Raw genomic sequence first — 17,722 nt, 5'->3', positions numbered from 1 at the left:
GACAGGGGGACGGTGGGGGACAGGGCCAATGGGGGGGTAGAGAGGGGACAGGGGGACGGGGGAGCTGAGGGGGGCCCTGGGGGCAGCAGATACATCGGTACAGCTTTGCCACCATGAGCTCTCAAGTGTAGACGTGGCCTTAGGTGCAATTTTTTAAACCAGTTTAAACCCAAGGTGCAAATTTTAAACCACTTCAAATCCAGATGGGGATTTAAACTGGTTTAACTGAGCTGGTTCTTACACCAAATTCAGTGCATCCAGGTGAGGATTTAAATTGATTTAACTTTACATCAGTTTAAGAACCAGCCACTGAACTGGTTTGTAAATTGAGTTAAGAGCATCTAGATGGGGGTTTAAACCAGTTTAACTCCTTCTTAAAGAGAATTCAGAGCGTCCACACAGGGATTTAAATTGGTTCTCAAACCAAATCAAAGTGGAGCTGTGTCTGCCACACCCAGGGGAATCAAAGCAACAGGCTGGTTCCTCTGCACCCACCAGTAGCTACATTCTCCAGTCTGGGTTAGTATAAAATCTTGTGCGGCTAGCTGGGGGGTCAGGGGGTCTGGGATCAGCAAGCTCCACCCTGAAAATCCTGGGGGGCCCTGTCATGGGGGAGCCGTGAGCATGTCCCACTGCCCTTGTGCGCCCCACACTGTTGAGAGGTCTGGGGGGAGCCGGAGAGAGACCTGGGGGGCCAGCTTCTCTGGGGGGGGTCTTGGCAGTGGCACTGCTTGTGCAATGGATTCTTTGGGGCGCTGTGAGGGACTAAGGAGCTAGGGGATGGCATGAACCCCCTATTTCACAGTATAGGCTGCCTTCAATGGCAGCGGGAAGAGGCATTAAGTGCACTAAAAATTGGGGGTGCTGCAGAAGGCCCCCTGAAATGCTCAGTGACGGGGGGTGATTGGGGAGCTGGGCAGGGGGAGGGGCCCTGTACTTCAATCACTTGGAGATGGGGGGCAGCCAGGATCACCCCAACTCCCAGGGGACTTTTAATGGTCCCCCCCCCCACATACACCATATTGGGACAACAGGAGGTGCTCCGCGAGATCCCCTCCCTGTGTTTCAGGCCGAGCTGTGGGGGACCCTGGCTGGGCCAGGGGAGACGTCGTCCCCCAGGATCTGACAGAGCTCGGCCAGGCGCTGCTGGACTCGGGGGACCCCGGCCAACTGCGTCTCCAGCCGCTGCTTCTCCTCCGTCAGCGAGAGCCGGGCGGCCGCGTCCAGACGCTCCAGCTTCCAGCCGCCCTCCCCGTCGAACTGCAGCACGTGGGTGTGGTACTTCCTGGGGGGGGGGCAGGGTCAGTGGGGCCCCTCACTCCCGACCCGCAGCCCCTGGCGCCCCTCACTCCCGACCCGCAGCCCCTGGGGCCCCCAGCCCTGCCGGCGCCCCTCACTCCGACCCGCAGCCCCTGGGGCCCCAGCCCTGCCGGCGCCCCTCACTCCCGACCCGCAGCCCCCAGCCCTGCAGATACCCAGGGGCTGGGAACAAAGGGCCATTGACTGGCCAGGGCCTGGCCATGCCCCTGCCCACGCTGGCTCCCGGGGAGGGATGTGGTGGCTGCTGGGAGGGGGCCGGGGGGGAATGAGGAGGATCCTTGCGGGGGACTTGGGGGGGCACTATGCAGGGGGCTCTGGCTAGTGAAGGGGGGTGCCGACGTGAGGGGGCAGATACAGGAGGGGGCTGGGGGGCGAGACGGCGGGGGCAGATACATGGGGAGGGCTGGGGGGCTCCCTGCTGGGGGGACGCCTGGATGGACGCTCCCCCACCCTGAGACCGGCCCCACCCCTTCTGCATGTGGTTGGAGGAGGGGTCAAGATCCAGGGTAGGGTCAGAGTTAAGGTCAGATGAGAGCTGGGGTCGGGATCATAGGTCAGGAGGCGGGGTTAAGATCAAGGGGCGGGGTTGGGCTGGTTAAGGTCAGAGGTCGGGTCAGGATCAGGGAGTGGCCCGTTGGGGAGAATGGGGTGTACCATCGTGGGGGTGGGATGGGGCCATACCATAGCAGGGCAGGGGGGGAAGGGGCCGTACCATAGTGAGCGAGGGGGGAAGGGGCCGTACCATAGCAGGGCAGGGGGGGAAGGGGCCGTACCATAGTGAGCGAGGGGGGAAGGGGCCGTACCATAGCAGGGCAGGGGGGGAAGGGGCCGTACCATAGTGAGGGCCGGTGGGTGATGGTGAGCAGCGAGATCCCAGCATCCTTTGCGGCTTGGAAGATGCGCCCCTCGACGTCGATGCTCACGGCGCTGGTGCACTCGTCCAGCAGGGCATACTGTGGGCTGGGGGCAGGCGTCAGGCTGGGGGGCAGCCCCCGAGCCAACCCCCCCCCCCGCCGCCCCCCGGGCAACAAGGGGAGCAGCTACCACCCTGCCCCCAAATCCTCTCCCTTCCCCTCCCCCATCACCCCCACCCTCAGGGCCCAGCTTGGGGGGGGAGGGACTCCGCTGCAGAGGGGCAGAGGGGGGAATTCCTGGGGGAGAGGGGCATCCCGGGGGGGGGGTCACTGACCTGTGATAGAACATGCGGGCCATCCCATTCGCTGTTTCTCACCCCCCGACAGGACGTCCTTCCAATCGCTGACGGCCTCCCAGCCTGGCCCCGCCCCCATGGGGGAAAGGAGATGCCTCATTGGTCACTCGCTCGGGGGAGGTGTTAGTTCTTCCCCCGTGACCCCCTGACCCCCATCCCCCCCACTCTGCCCCGTCCCCCCTATGGCCCCCCCGGCCCATCGCCCTCCCTCTGCCTCCATCACCCACTGACCCTTCCCCCCCACTCTGCCCATCCCCCCCGTACCCACCTCCCTCCCGCTGGACGATGTAGTTGAGGCTGACGACGCTGAGGATCTGCTCCAGGTGGGCGTCCGTCAGCCCCTTCTGCGCCATGTCCTGGGCCGTGTCGGGGTAGATCACCTGCTCTCGCAGGGAGCCCACCGACATGTAGGGCCTACGGTAAACATGGGGGGTAAACAAACTCCTGGGCCCCCTGCTCTGACCCACCGACCCCCACTGGCCTGCCAGAGCCGGGGAGAGAACCCAGGCGTCCTGGCTCCCAGCCCCCCCCTGCTCTAACCACCAGACCCCCCTCCCCTCCGAGCCCGGCAGAGAACCCAGGCATCCGGGCAGCCCACACCTCTGGGGCACGTAGAACATGCGCTGGCGGGGTGGTTTGTAGAGGACCCCTCCGTAGGCCGGCCACAGCCCCCCGAGGATCCGGAAGAGGAGCTTTTCCCGCAGCCATTCGGGCCAGTGATGAGCAGATGCATGTCCCCGTGCACCTGCAGGGGAGCCGGAGACGTGAGACCCCCCCACCTAGAGGGGGGTGATAGAGGGAAACCCTGCCCCCCCGGGTCCCCTGGGGTCTCTAGGACATGGGGAGGGCTCAGAGATGGGGCAGGGCCCTGCTAGCTGACACCCGCCCCCCATGTGAGCCCCAAGTCAGGTTCCCAGCCCCCCCCCACAATTTCCCCCGCCTCCGTCCCCTCCCCAGCCCCTCCCTCAGCCCCCCTCACTCCTGGGCTCCCCCAGCCCTGCCGGTGCCCCGCACTCCGACCCGCAGCCCCTGCTAGCCCAGCCCTGCCCCCCCAGCCCTGCCGGTGCCCCGCACTCCTGACCCGCAGCCCCCGCTAGCCCGGCCCTGGGCCCCCCCAGCCCTGCCGGTGCCCCGCACTCCCGACCCGCAGCCCCTGCTAGCCCGGCTCTGGGCTCCACTTTACCCTGAGGTTCAGGCCGGCCACCACCACGTCCCCGGTGGGGGTGATAATTGGGATGTTTTCACAGATGATTCCACTTTCCACATCCACGACTCGGCCTGGGGGGCGAACGGAGGCAAAGGGGGGAGGCCGAGAGAAAGAATTAACCGCAGGGCTCGTCCCATCCAGCAGGGGGTGCGGGGACACGCACACATTTCAGAGAAGACCCATTTTAGCAGGACCCACAAAAATGGCTGCCACGCTGCCCCAGGGCTCACCACGAATCCTGAGGGGTCCCTCCACGCGCACCCCGGGCCTCATCATGGCTGTGGCCTGGTCTCTGCCCTCCTCTGCCTCACCGGGCTGGGTAAAGCGCCCACGCTGCACGTCCTCAAACACATGGAACATCTCATAGACCCGGGTGGTGTAACCGGCCAGCTCCGTCACCTGCGGGGGAGGGAGTTAGAACCCAGGCTTCCGGGCTCCCAGAGCGGGGAGAGAACCCAGGCGTCCGGGCGCCCCCTCACCTCTTTGTAGGCGGCCAGGACTCTCTCGGTGGCGTCGGCAGCTGCGGTCAGCAGGTTCCTGGCCGTGGTAAAGGCCTCGGTCCTCTCGCCTATCAGCTCCTCCTCCTTCATCTCCAGCGCGGCTCGCTTCACCTGCTCCGAGTCTGGGGAGGAGTGAGAATCGGGGGGGGCAGATCTACCCCTTCCCCTGGGGAAACCCCGAGCGGGATCCCCTGGGTCCACCCCCAAAATGCTCTGCCTCTCCCAGCAGCCCAAGCACCCCCGCGGCTGGCTGCACATCCCGCATGCGGGCAGCCCCTCCTGTGGATGGCACCCCCTTCTGGCAACCCCTTCCCCCTGCGGCTCCCTGCTGCCCCCCCTCCACCCCCCTGCTCTGGGGTGGGGTGGCTGGATGAACTCCGGGCTGGGGCCCCCCCCCAGGCAGGGTTCTCGGCCCGGTGGGGAACACAGATCCGCGGAAAACACAAATGTCGGGGGGGTGGGGGGGACACAAGGCAGAAGACGGGGTGGGGGTGAGACAGAGCGAGTGTGACGGCCGGGCTAACCAGGTGTGTGAATCTGGCCAAGCCGCGCCCTGGCTGGCTGGGAAGGAAAAACGCCGCCGGGGGCCTCTGCCCTAGCAAGTGGGAAAGGTTTGTGGGTCGTGGCAGACGACGGCTGAATGTGATCCTGGGGGGTACGAACGGGGGACTCTTGTGTGGGAGCAGGGCAGTGATTTCACTCGGGATCTGGCCCTGGTGCGACCGTGGCTGGGATCCTGCCTCTGGGCCCACAATTCCCAAAGGAACCGGCCTGCAGGCGAGAGACGCGAAGGGGGGACCGGACCCCCGTCTGCGTGGGGAACAAATTCAAAGCGGGCTCGTCCGTCCAGCCGAGGAAGGTCGAACACGAGCCAGCAACAGGGACCGGGCCACCCTGGGAATAAGGGGCCGATCTTTACGGGGCAGATTCTCCCACTCTGGCCGTTTGGACTCAAGGTGAGACGGGGCTGGGGCAGGACTCTGGCCCGCGAGATGCAGGGGGGCGGACGAGAGGCTCGCCACGGTCCCGGGGTGATGGAAATCCAGGCAGCACGCGGCTGATGGAGAATGGAAATGGGGACTCTCCGCAGTTAGACCCCACATTCGGGGCGGGTGGGATGGGGCACGTTTCGGTGGGAGGGCGGGATCGCTGCATGGGAAGCACCGGTCCGGTGAGGAAGAAATGGGCTGCCTGCGGGCTTGAGGCTAGCGCTGAATCGCTGGGTGATAAACCGGGCAAAAGTCCCGGCGGTTGGGAAATAGCTGGGTGTCCTTGGCCAGCGTGAGGCTCGCGAGGTCACCGGGGCCGGGAACGTGCAATGGGCGAACATCGGGCTGAATGCGGCCTTGGGGCCAGGGATCCCGTGCAGACCGACGTGGAGCTGGAACGGCAGGTCCCCCGACCCGGCTTGTCCGCTGCGGCCCACGGGAGCTGGCCCGCCCAACGGGGCCTGTGCGATGGAGGAAGCCAGCGCCCCGCAGGGCAGACGTCAGCGAGAGCCGGCGCAGCCCACACGGGACCTGCGGGGATTGAACCCCCGGCGGACGCAGGCAGGGAGGGGACGAGAGCCGAGGGCCCGGAACGGAGACACGCAGGCCAGGAGAGACTCCAACCCCGGCGGGCTCGGCGAGGGGCCGGTGAGGCCCTGAGCCTAGGAAGGCAGCAGGGGCCAAGCGCCGGCCGGCCGCATTCAAGCCCCATTTCCACTGCACTGGGCCTGGCCTGGAGGGCGGCGCTTGGCTCCCTCGGTAGCTGGTTCCCCCCGTTCCCCGAGGGCTGGATCCAGCCGCGAGCTCCCGTCCGTCTCTGTGGCGCGACGGGGCCCCTCGGGAACACGGCCCGATGCCTGGTGCCCGCAATGTCCGAGAGGGACCCGGGCGGCGCGGGGGCGTTTCCGGAGCAAGCTGGCAACTCAGCCCCCCCCCTCACCTGGGCACCCCCAGCCTTTCCCAGAGGCCCCCTCCCCGGCCAGCCCCTGGCTCACCACTCTCGGAGTAGCCGGTGGCCGTGACGATGGGCACGGCCACCATGAGCAGCCCGGCCGCGCTCCACACGTACTTCATGAGGAATTGCTCCAGCATCACGTACCAGAGCCGCTGCAGCAGCACCAGGTCCAGGTGGGCAGCCAGCGCCCCTAGCACCGCTGCAGCAGGGCCTGCTCCGCCTGCGGGGGGCGACAGAGCGTCAGGGGCCGGCTCCGCCCGCGGGGGGACAGAGCGTCCGGGGCCGGCTCCGCCCGGGGGGGCGACAGAGCGTCAGGGGCCGGCTCCGCCCGCGGGGGGCGACAGAGCGTCCGGGGCCGGCTCCGCCCGCGGGGGGCGACAGAGCGTCCGGGGCCTGCTCCGCCCGCGGGGGCGACAGAGCGTCCGGGCCGGCTCCGCCCGCGGGGGGCGACAGAGCGTCCGGGGCCGGCTCCGCCCGCGGGGGGCGACAGAGCGTCCGGGGCCGGCTCCGCCCGCGGGGGGCGACAGAGCGTCAGGGGCCGGCTCCGCCCGCGGGGGCGCAGAGCGTCCGGGGCCGGCTCCGCCCGCGGGGGGCGACAGAGCGTCCGGGGCCGGCTCCGCCCGCGGGGGGCGACAGAGCGTCCGGGGCCGGCTCCGCCCGCGGGGGGCGACAGAGCGTCCGGGGCCTGCTCTGCCCGCGGGGGCGACAGAGCGTCCGGGGCCGGCTCCGCCCGCGGGGGGCGACAGAGCGTCCGGGGCCTGCTCTGCCCGCGGGGGGCGACAGAGCGTCCGGGCCGGCTCCGCCCGCGGGGGGCGACAGAGCGTCCGGGGCCGGCTCCGCCCGCGGGGGGCGACAGAGCGTCAGGGGCCGGCTCCGCCCGCGGGGGGCGACAGAGCGTCCGGGGCCGCTCCGCCCGCGGGGGGGCGACAGAGCGTCCGGGGCCGCTCCGCCCGCGGGGGGCGACAGAGCGTCCGGGCCGGCTCCGCCCGCGTGGCGCAGAGCGTCGGCCGGCTCCGCCCGCGGGGCGACAGAGCGTCCGGCTCTCCGCCCGCGGGGGGCACAGAGCGTCCGGGCCGGGCTCCGCCCTCGGCCGACAGAGCGTCCGGGGCCGGCTCCGCCCGCGGGGGCGCAGAGCGTCCTGGCCGGCTCCGCCCGCGGGGGGCACAGAGCGTCAGGGGCCGGCTCCGCCCGCGGGGGGCGACAGAGCGTCCGGGGCCGGCTCCGCCCGCGGGGGGCGACAGAGCGTCCGGGGCCGGCTCCGCCCGCGGGGGCGACAGAGCGTCCGGGCCTGCTCCGCCCGCGGGGGGCGACAGAGCGTCCGGGGCCGGCTCCGCCCGCGGGGGGCGACAGAGCGTCCGGGCCGGCTCCGCCCGCGGGGGGCGACAGAGCGTCCGGGGCCGCTCCGCCCGCGGGGCGACAGAGCGTCCGGGGCCGGCTCGTCGCGGGAGGGGTGAGTAGGGACTTGGGAGAACCCCCACCCAGGACCCCCCCCGGCAGTGGGGATTCTGCATTAGACAGGCAGGAGGGGGATGGGGGGTGACTGGGGAGGGGGTGGAGTTTGCAGCACCGGGGAAGGGGAGCTCTTTTGGGGTGCGAATGGCAGCACTGAATGGGGCGCTTTACTCCAGAAAGGGAAACTGAGGAAGAGAGAAGCAAGTAGAACCAAGGCAAGAACCCAGGTATCTTAGCTCCCAGCCCCTCTAACCACCAGACCCCCTTCCAGCAGCTGGGGAGAACCCAGGCGTCCGGGCTCCCAGTCCCCACCCCCCGCGGCAGGAATGAGGAAGAGGGCAGAGCGGTTCCGAGGCGTGAGTCCCCAGCGAGCAGCCCCGGGCAGAGCCCAGCCCAGGTCAGTCACCCCTGCACCCGGCCTGGGGGGGGATTCGAGGAACCAGGCGGGAGAGAGACGTAACCAAGGTGAAGGAACATGGCTGCAGAGCCAGAGCTCCCGGGGGCTGCTAGCCCTTTAAATCCCCACCCTCCCCTGCCCGAGCCGGGCGAGAACCCAGGCAACCGGGGTCCCGCCGCCCAGCTCTGACCCAGCAGACCCCACTCCCCTCCCAGAGCTGGGGAGAGAAGCCAGGCATCCGAGGTCCCGCCCCCCTGCTCCGACCCAGCAGACCCCACTCCCCTCCCAGAGCTGGGGAGAGAAGCCAGGCATCCGGGGTCCCGCCCCCCTGCTCCGACCCAGCAGACCCCACTCCCCTCCCAAAGCGGGTAGAGAAGCCAGGCGTCCAAGGTCCCCACCCCCACCCACCAGACCCCCTCTCCTCCCAGAGCCGGGAGAGAAACCCGGCGTCCGGGCTGCCAGCCCCCCGCATTCCCCTGGCACCTGGTGCCCTCCGTAGAAGGCGATCTCCTCAGCATTGGCCAGCACCCGGGCGTGCAGGTAGCGCAGCTCCCCCTTGCGCCGGGCCTCCTCGGCCACCAGCTCCCCGAAGCGGGGCGAGCAGCCCCGCAGCACCTTGGCCGTCAGGCCGACCACCAGGCCGGCGATGGCCGAGGGCCAGGCCGTGCCGGCCCCCTTGGCCCGGGCCGCCCCCAGCAGGGCATAGGTGGTGACGGCCACGTCCAGCACCGGCTTGGTCAGGTTGGAGTAGAGGTGGGCCACGGAGCCGGCGAAGGCCACCAGATCCTCGGTGAGCGACTGGTCCGGCGCCTGCAGGCGCCCATCCATGGTGCTGACCCGGTAGTAGGTCTGGGCGTGGAAGTAGCGCCCGTAGGCGTGGGCCACCAGGCGGCCACGGAAGGCCAGGCCCAGCCGGCCCTCCAGGTAGCGGATGGCGCTGTTGACGAAGGTGGCGGGCACAGCGATGAGCAGCCACTGGAGCAGCTGCCCGGCAAAGCGCCGGGGGCTCTTGTGGACGATGGAGCGGGCCAAGCGCCCATCCAGCCGGGCCACGTAGACCGAGAGGAAGGTGCGGCTGGCCAGGGCGGCCGAGTGCAGGGCCAGCAGCCCCGTCTCCGGGCACAGCGGGCCGGGGAACAGCAGCCGCAGGAGCCGCAGGAGCCGCCGCAGGAAAGCCCGGTTGATGCCGGGCGTGGCCTCTTCTTCCGGCCACTGAGCCACGGGCCGGCCGTGGCCCGAGTCGGCCCCGGGCCCCGGGACCACGTGCCGGGAGCCGGTGGTGGCCCGGCGCAGCAGGGGGTACAGTTTCCGGGCGCCCAGGGCGGCCACCGCCAGAGCCAGGGCCACCCGCCTGGCCGTCACCCCCCGGGCCAGCCGCCCGGCCACCCGGCTCGCAGACCACGGCATGGGGGTGCCACGGGACTGCCCCCCCTTCGCGGCGCTGGCCCTTTAAGAGCCCCGCGCCCCCATGCACCGTCCTGCTCTGCGCTCAGCTGGGAGCGAAATGTCAAGCCCGGCTCCACCCCGGTCCCACAATGCCCTGCCACGGGGGGGGGCTGACCATAGAGACACGTGGGGGGGGCACGCCTACGGAGAAGCCCCGCACGGGGCACTAGGTGGCGCTGTGGCTCCACGGATAGAAGACGGGGGCGGGTAAGGGGAGGGACCCGGGTCCGGGGGGGCGGGGTTATGCGCGTCCTGGGGCGCAAGAGGTGGAAGCTGGATCTGCCCCCAGTGCAATCGCGGTGACTCCGGATTGAGCCTGGGGGAGCTGAGATCTGAATCAGGCCCTGTGCAATCCAGGGGATATTCTGGATTGACCCCAGTGGAGCTGAGAGATCCAAAGCTGGCCCTGCTCCCATTGCAATCAGGAGTGACTCTGGATTGAGCCCGGGTGGGGGCGGGGTTGAGATCCAAGTGGATTGAGGCCAGGGGACCTGAGATCTGAATCTGCCCCCATTGCAATCGGGATTGAGCTCGGGGGAGCTGAGATCTGAAGGGGGGAGTGACACCAAATTGAGCCCAGGGGAGCCGAGATCCAAAGGGGGGGTGACTCTGGATTGAGCTGGGGGTGCCGAGCCAGGGGAGCTGAGATCCAAAGGGGAGGATGACTGCGGCCTGAGTCCAGGGGAGCTGAGATCCGAAGGGGGGTGACTCCGGAATTCCTTCCCCTCGTATTCATTTGTGTCACACCCTCGCAAACAGGCCCCCCACGCCAGGCTCTTCCGGCTGCCTGGGATCGGGGCCGCACCCCGGGGCTCCGACCCTCCTGCTTTGCCCCACGTCTGGCCAGCCCAGGTCTGGCACCAGCATCCCTGCTTGCAGCCCAGCACACGACGCCTTTCCCCTCCCTCCTTCAGCTCCCTGCTCTAAGCCTTGGGAAGGCCACGGGGGTCCCCCAGGCTCTTCGGGGGTGCACTCTGTTCCAGGTCTGTGCCCCAACTTAACTAGAAGAGGGGAAACTGAGGCACAAAGCAGGGGCAGCAGCCAGCAGAGGGAGCTGGGCCAGGAACCCCGGCGTCCTGGGCTCACAATCCGGGGCTGCTATCGCGGGTGCATGATACCCATGGCAGGGGCAAATGGCAGAGTCCCTGGGGGGTGCCAGTTACCTCCCCCTCCCCAGGGAACTTTACAGCCCGGCTGCTCCTGGTGTGGCAGCTTGAGCTCGGCCAAAGGGCAGGAGCTGGGAGAGAGAGAGAGAAACCCTTGTTTGCCCCCCCCCGGCCCTGCCCGGCCCTGCCCCCCGCAGCCCTGCCGGCCCCCCCCACTCCCGATCCGCAGCCCCCGCTGCCCGTTCCGTGGGTTAACGCGGCTCCCGTTGCTGTCAGGGGCTGGCCCCTGGTTCCTGTGACGGGGAGGAGCAGAGACCCCCCCCAATCTCCCTGCTCTGCACCCCAGGGTGCCCCGGGGGGGTTCGGGGGGGGAGTTTTCCTGGTGCCTCAGTTTCCTGGGGGCTGGGAACGGGAAGCGAGCGAGGGGCAGAGGCCAGAGGAGGGGCCGGGGGTGCCCAGAACCGGGATCCGGGCCGGCTGAGGGGTCCTGGCTCCTGGCCACTGAGTCCCGCCCTGTCCGTCCGGCCCGGGCCCGCTGACGCTCCACGGCTCCCCGCCCGGCAATTTCACAGCCACGCTACTTCCGCCTCGTTAGCTACCATGGCGGCGCTTCCGGTACTAGCTGAGACGTCACTTCCTCTGGAATAGCGTGGCGCTTCCGCCCCGTTAGGGTTTTATGGAGGTACTTCCGGTGCGGCCAGGAAGTCGCTGCCGCCTCGCTAGATGTCACGGCTGCACTTCGGGTATCTGACAGCGCCTCTTCCGGCGCCATGAGGGAAGTGTTTCCGCCCAGATGGGAGCTTCCGCTGATGGGGCGCGGCGCCGTCCGTTAAGAAAGCTGTGCGCTCATTGGCGGACGGCGGCCCGGAGGGGGCGGGACTTCCTGTTCAGTTCCTATTTCCGGTTGGGGCGGGGGGCGCGCAGAGTTTAGCTGGAATTTGCCTGAAGATTCGAGGCCTGGTGAGGGGTTGCCAGATAGTGAGCCTAGGGGCCTATTGGGGACTGCCAGATAGTGAACCCATGAGGGTAGGGGTCTGCTAGATAGTGAGCCTATGGGGGCCATTGGGGGTGGGGGCTGCCAGATAGCGAGTCCCTGGGGCCCGTTGGGGCGGGGAGGGGCTGCTAGAGAGTGACTGATCCCGGGTGGGGCAGGGAGGGTGATGGGGGGGGGGGGGGAAGGTGCCATGGGGCTTGGAGGGGGGGTGCTCTCCCCTGGCAGTGAGGGTCTGGGGGTGGGGGATAATGGGGGGACTGTGGGTCAGGGGTGATGGGGCGGGGGGGATGCTGTGGGAGGATGCAGTGGGGTGGGGGGCTGTGGGTCAGGGGTGATGGGGCGGGGAGATGCTGTGGTGGATGCAGGGGGGGTGGGGGGCTGTGGGTCAGGGATGAGGGGGGTGGGGGGATGCTGTGGGGGATGCAGGGGGGTGGGGGGCTGTGGGTCAGGGATTATGGGGGTAGGGGGGATGCTGTGGGGGATGCAGAGGGGTGGGGGGCTGTGGGTCAGGGATGATAGGGGGTGGGGGGATGCGGGTCAGGGGTGATGGGGGTGGGGGGATGCTGTGGGGGATGCAGGGGGGTGGGGGGATGCTGTGGGTCAGGGATGATAGGGGGTGGGGGGATGCAGGGGGTGGGGGGATGCTGTGGGTCAGGGATGCAGGGGGGTGGGGGGATGCTGTGGGGGATGCAGGGGGGTGGGGGGATGCGGGTCAGGGGTGATGGGGGTGGGGGGATGCTGTGGGGGATGCAGGGGGGGGGGGGGATGCTGTGGGTCAGGGATGGTGGGGGGATGCTGTGGGGGATGCTGTGGGTCAGGGATGATAGGGGGTGGGGGGATGCAGGGGGTGGGGGGGATGCTGTGGGTCAGGGATGATGGGGGTGGGGGGATGCAGGGGGGGTGGGGGGGCTGTGGGTCAGGGGTGATGGGGGTGGGGGATGATGTGGTGGATGCAGGGGGGTGGGGGGCTGTGGGTCAGGGATGATGGGGGGTAGGGGGGTGGGGGGCTGTGGGTCGGGTGATGGGGGTGGGGGGATGCTGTGGAGGATGCAGGGGGGTGGGGGGCTGTGGGTCAGGATGATAGGGGGCGGGGGATGCAGTGGGGTGGGGAGTGGGGCGGGCTGACGCTCTCCCTCCCCCAGCCCCCCGAGGCCGCAATGAGCCTGCAGTGGATGGCCGTGGCCACGTTCCTCTACGCCGAGGTCTTCGCCGTCCTGCTCCTCTGTGTCCCCTTCATCTCTGCGCCCAGGTGGGGCCCCCATCCTGGCAGGGGCAGGGAGCCAGGACTCCTGGGTTCTCTGCTGATATCCCCTCCCGGCGGGGAGCCTGCCCCAGTGCTGGGGGGCTGGGCTGGCCTCCCAGGGGTCTGGAGGCTCCATCTCCCATTCCCTGTGGGGCAGTGGGCACCTCTCTGCTGGGTCCCGGCGAAGTCACCCCCGTCTCTGCTTTGGGGGAACCCGGAGTCCGCTTCTGTCCCCATATCCCTGTGTGGGGTTGTGGGGGGCCCTGGTGGGCTGGGTCTGGCCGTGTGGTGGGAAGGAGGAGTTGGGGGGCTGCCTGGGTGATCCTCTCCCACCCCCAGCAGATGGCAGAAAATCTTCCGGTCCCGCCTGGTCCGGCTGGTGGTGACCTACGGGAACACCTTCTTCGTGGTGCTCATCACCATCCTCATCCTGCTGCTGCTTGGTGAGCGGGGGGTGCTGGGGGTCTGTGGGGGGTAGGGCCGGGACACATACTTACCCTTGTGACCCAATGTTCTTAGGGTGAGAACCTGGAAGCCAGGATTTCTGGGTTCTCTTCCTGGCTCTGGGGAGGATTGAGGTCTGGTGGGTCAGGGCGGGGGGGGCTGGGAGCCCGGACGCCTGGGTTCCTTCGGGCTCCCAGCTGGGAGCACTGCGCTGGCGCCCGGTGCGCTAACCCCGTGCTGCCCCCAGATGCCTTGCGCGAGATCCAGAAATACGATGACGTGACTGAGAAGGTGAATCTGCAGAACAACCCGGGCACCGTGGAGCATTTCCACATGAAACTCTTCCGCGCCCAGCGCAACCTCTACCTGGCCGGCTTCGCCCTGCTGCTCTCCTTGTGAGTGTGGGCCCCGGGTGGGGGGCCGGGGTCTGAGCGAGGGCCCCCTCCGCTGTTAACCCCTCGCTGCCCTGGGTCCCTGCAGTCTCCTGCGCCGGCTGGTGATGCTCATCTCCCAGCAGGCCACGCTCCTGGCCTCCAACCAGGCGTTCAAGAAGCAGGCGGAGAGCGCCAGTGATGCAGCCAAGAGATACATGGAGGACAACGACCAGCTGAAGAAGGTGGGGTGCAAGGGGGCCAGCACAGTGGGGGGTGGGGCTCCAACCCTCATCCTCTGGATCTGCAGGCTGCCAGCCCTCTTGTGGGTGAAGCTGGGAGCCCTCGTGAGGGGTGGGTGTTTCAGGGGGGTGGGGGATTCAATCAGGGGGCCCTCAAGTGAGATCTGTCCGTGGGGGAGGGAGTTGGGCCCTATGACTGGGGTCTGGATGGCAGGGCCTTGGGTTCAGTTATAGGGGTGCAGGAGCTGTGGGGGCCTAGGGCTGGCAAGCACTGGCTCAGGGTGTGGGGTCCAGCTGGGGTCACTTGTCTCCCCCCAGGAGCTGAAGCAGGCTGGTGTGGATGTCGGGGAGCGGCCGGCCGAGGGGCTGGGGGTCGCTGGCCAGAACGAGGTGCTGAAGGAGGAGCTCAAGCAGCTGAAGGAGGAGCTGGCCTCTAGCAAGAGGGGTGAGCTGGGAGCTGGGGCGGGATTTCCATCCCCTGCAGCCACTCAGGGGTTAAGTCCTGAGGTTAGTGTTGGTCTGGGTTACCCCGTGAATCCCAGCCCCATGGCTGGTGCTTGTCTGCTTGTGCCTGGCTGTCCAGGCCTAAGACAACCCTTCTGGGGAAACAGAGGCAGCTCCCTAGGTGGAGGCGCTACACAGTGGGGGGCAGGGGGCTCAGGCTCTCTGCACACTCAGGCAACGCCAGCCACGCTTCAGGCTGTTCACCCCAGCGGGCGCTGGCTCAGCTCTGCCCCCGCAGCCACTGGGCAGGCTGGGCCGGTTACCCGCCCGGGGGGGCCCTGCTGTGGCTAACCTGGGCTGCTCCCCCCAGCTGTGGAGAAGGCGGAGAGCGAGGCGCTGGCCATGAGGAAGCAGGCCGAGGGGTTGACCAAGGAGTACGACCGGCTGCTGGAGGAACACGGCAAACTGCAGGTGGGGCAGAGGGTTGCTGGAGGGGGGTGGCTGGAGCCCATGGTCTAGGATGGGCCTCTGGAGCCTGGGGGAGCAGAATGTGTTACAGAGCCGGGGGCGGGGCTGGTGTTGTGGGGCTGGGGCCTGGCAGCCCCCCATCTCCCCACACACTTGGCCAGAGTCCCCCCAGAGAGGCACCACCAGGGGGCAGCCCAGCCATGCCTGGCAAGGGGCTGGCTGGGAGCTGATCTGTAAGAGATCCGGGGAGCTGGCCACATGGGCCTATAAATAACCCACTGGCAAGGGGGGCTGTCAGCTGATGGGGGGGGGGGGGGGGCTGGCAAGGGTCAGTGGGTCAAGAGAGGGGCACTGGGTGGGGAGGGCGCTGGGCTGGCAGGGGGCTGTGGGTTGGGAGTGAGGAGCATGGGGGGGTTGCAGGGGGGCAGGGCTGGGCTAGCAGGGGCTGTGGGTCGGGAGTGTGGGGCACAGGGGGGGCAGAGCTGGGCTAGCGGGGGCTGTGGGTCGGGAGTAAGGAGCCCTGCTCTCGTGGGGGGGGCAGGGCTGGCTCCCCCGCCCACTCCCTTGGCCGGCCCGGCTGTGGGCTCCGTGCCCGGCGCCTCGTGACGGCTACGTGCAGGCAGGTGCGTCAGGCCGGCTCCCTGCCGGGCGCGGTTGCCCAACCCTGCTCCCGCTGCCAGGGTGGGGCCCCGCAGCCGCTGGGGGATTTTAACTGTCAGCGTGGGGGAGCTTCAAGCTTGAAAAGCGCTGAGGGGGGATGGGGGCTGCATGTTGGGGGTGAGGAGCCCTGGCTGGGGGGGGTGGGCTGGCAGCGAGGGTCCTGGACAGAGCCATGGGGGGGCTCCCCTGGGGCAGAGGGAGGGGGGGCTCTGCCTGGGGGGGGCAGCAGCCTGTCCCCCCCCCCGACTCCCTGTTGGTCTGTCTCCAGATGCAGCAGGAGGCACCCAAGGACAAGAAAGAGGAGTGATGGCCCCTCCCCTCCCCCTGCAGCCTTGGCTGTTGCTTTCTGTGGGCGGAGCCTCTCTTGGACCACGCCCCCACTCTTCAGTGGGTGGAGTCTACAGTCTGCGGCGGGGGTCAGGCTCCCCTCCCTTCCCCTCTGCTTGCAGGCGGTGGGGCTGCTACACTCACCCCATCACTCGGCCGTGCCCATTCCAAGCAGGGGTGTCAAGCCCCTGTGCCTCAGTTTCCCCAGTCTGTGACCTGCTCTTTCTGCCTTTCCTGAGCTGGGGGCCCCTTGTATTTCCTCATTGGAGCAAAGGTTTGTAGGGAGCCATGGTTCTCCCCTCCCCCTCCCACCTGTACTATTTTCTTGTAAGCCCTGTGTTTCTGGGGGGGCCCAGCTGCACCCCCCTGGCTGTGTCAGACTCATCCCCCCCGCTGGGGCCTGTTTTGTTACTGGGGCTGACTCTGTAGCAATTTGAGCTTTGGCTTCAATAAAGGGTCAGACGCTAGGCTTGGGGCATGGTGCCTTGCTGAATGGGGGGGGGCTGCCTGGGTCCCCGACTCCATCTTCCCTCAGGGCCAAGGGGTCAATTGCTTCTGGTAAACTGAGGCACTTTGGAGTCCAGCCAATGGGGTTCTATCCCTCCGAACCCTTCCATCCATGCAGTTGTCCCTGCTCCCGGCTGCCAGGGTTCTCTCAGTGGGGGGAGGGTGACTCAGGGTAAATTAGGGGACGGGGGGGTGATGGGCTGGTGCACGTTGCCCGGGTGAGTCAGGGCCACAGGGTGCCCTGTGCCCAAGTCCCTGGCCCTGGACTTTGCGGGGGGGGGGAGGTGCCAGGATGCCTGGGTTCTCCTCTCTTAAGCTGTGCCCAGGTCCTGACTCTCCCTTGCCCTGTTTGGCAGCTTGTTGGGGGGAAGAGGGGGGAGGGGCCTAGCTCTTGGGGGGACAGGGCCCCTGGTAACGGATCTAATGAAACCTCCCAGTGCCCAAAGCTATGGGGAGGCACAGAGCCCGCCTGAGGGGCATGGGCTGATTGCAGCTGCTCTGCCCCTGCCTCAGTTTCCCCTACATGGAGAAGCAGATCTCCTGCTGGAGGAGGAGCCTGTCCCACCCCCCTGGCTGTGCTGCGGGAGCTGAGGCCAAGGGTAGCGGGCGGCTCCCCCGGACATTCCGGGGCAGGACAGCGTGGCCTGTGCAGAGAGCCTAGGGGGGTGATGCTGGCGGAGAACCCAGGCATCCTGGCCCCCTTGCTCTAACCACTCCACCCCACTCCCCTCCCAGAGCCCTGAGAGAACCCAGGCGTCCTGGCCCCCAGTCCCTGCCCCCCTTGCTCTAACCACTCCACCCCACTCCCCTCCCAGAGCCCTGAGAGAACCCAGGCATCCTGGCCCCCAGTCCCTGCCCCCTTTGCCCCCCGCCCCTCCTGTTGGTGAGATGTGGCTGCGGGGGGGCTGGTTGCAGCTTGGGGAGAGGTGCTATCAGGCTGGCAGGGCACCAGGTTGAATTTGGGAGCCAGCTTGCGTGGGAACAAAGCAGGGGTGTGTGGAGGGGGTCGGTGTAGCCCCAGGTCTTATCTCCCCCCCAACTCCCCCCCCCCGCAGACACGGCAGGCAGCTGGCCGGGATATGTCTCATTTATTGCTGTCTGAGGATGGAAATTAACACGATGACAGACGTGGGGGTCAGGGGATGGGGGGTCAGGGGAGCTCCTGCTGGTTTGACACAACACAAAACACATTAAAGCTGCCACCGTGGAAGACTGATGTGGAATAGCACCCCCAGAGCCCCTGGGGTTGGGGGGACACTTGGGACAGCCTCTCCCAGGGAGGGGGGGAATCTGGAGTCACTCTGGATTTTGCCCCTGGCTGGGGGGGGCACTGAATCGCAGAGCTTGGACTCTTGGCATGGGGGGGCATCCCCCCCACCTCCCCCCAAACAAAGCCAGCCCAGAGGCTGCTTCCAGGCTGGGCCGCGCTGCACGAGGGGC

At 68.2% G+C, this 17,722-nt stretch overlaps 2 protein-coding genes across 4 annotated transcripts; one reads left to right on the top strand and one right to left on the bottom strand.

Annotated features, from left to right (window-relative positions):
• Positions 1 to 232: 232 nt before the first annotated feature.
• Positions 233 to 9,654, bottom strand: ABCD1 (ATP binding cassette subfamily D member 1). The gene is given in 13 exon segments (XM_038382386.2): positions 233 to 1,285; positions 2,155 to 2,280; positions 2,510 to 2,537; positions 2,540 to 2,593; positions 2,799 to 2,944; positions 3,131 to 3,221; positions 3,224 to 3,275; positions 3,714 to 3,808; positions 3,968 to 4,136; positions 4,217 to 4,359; positions 6,222 to 6,377; positions 6,380 to 6,401; positions 8,514 to 9,654. Coding segments are annotated over 13 exon segments (2,226 nt in total). The 5' UTR covers positions 9,438 to 9,654; the 3' UTR covers positions 233 to 1,065.
• A 1,764-nt stretch (positions 9,655 to 11,418) lies between these two features.
• BCAP31 (B cell receptor associated protein 31) lies at positions 11,419 to 16,242 on the top strand. 3 transcript variants are annotated; one of them, XM_043501336.1, is made up of 8 exons: positions 11,419 to 11,542; positions 12,713 to 12,825; positions 13,162 to 13,262; positions 13,511 to 13,658; positions 13,744 to 13,879; positions 14,195 to 14,321; positions 14,691 to 14,791; positions 15,717 to 16,242. In XM_043501336.1, exons 2-8 carry the CDS (start codon positions 12,734 to 12,736, stop codon positions 15,753 to 15,755), a joined length of 744 nt encoding a protein of 247 aa, XP_043357271.1. In that variant the 5' UTR covers positions 11,419 to 11,542; positions 12,713 to 12,733; the 3' UTR covers positions 15,756 to 16,242. The 3 variants fall into 3 exon arrangements, with proteins under 3 accessions (XP_043357271.1, XP_038237865.1, XP_038237862.1); XM_038381937.2 differs by having other exon boundaries at positions 11,424 to 11,542; positions 12,719 to 12,825; XM_038381934.2 differs by having other exon boundaries at positions 11,499 to 11,608; positions 12,719 to 12,825.
• The last annotated feature ends 1,480 nt before the right edge of the window (positions 16,243 to 17,722 follow it).

The sequence above is a fragment of the Dermochelys coriacea genome, chromosome 23, assembly GCF_009764565.3.
Source record: "Dermochelys coriacea isolate rDerCor1 chromosome 23, rDerCor1.pri.v4, whole genome shotgun sequence".
Classification (NCBI taxonomy): domain Eukaryota; kingdom Metazoa; phylum Chordata; order Testudines; family Dermochelyidae; genus Dermochelys; species Dermochelys coriacea.
The sequence above is the reverse complement of the archived record's forward strand: the minus strand, read 5'-3'. Positions and strand labels throughout refer to the sequence as shown.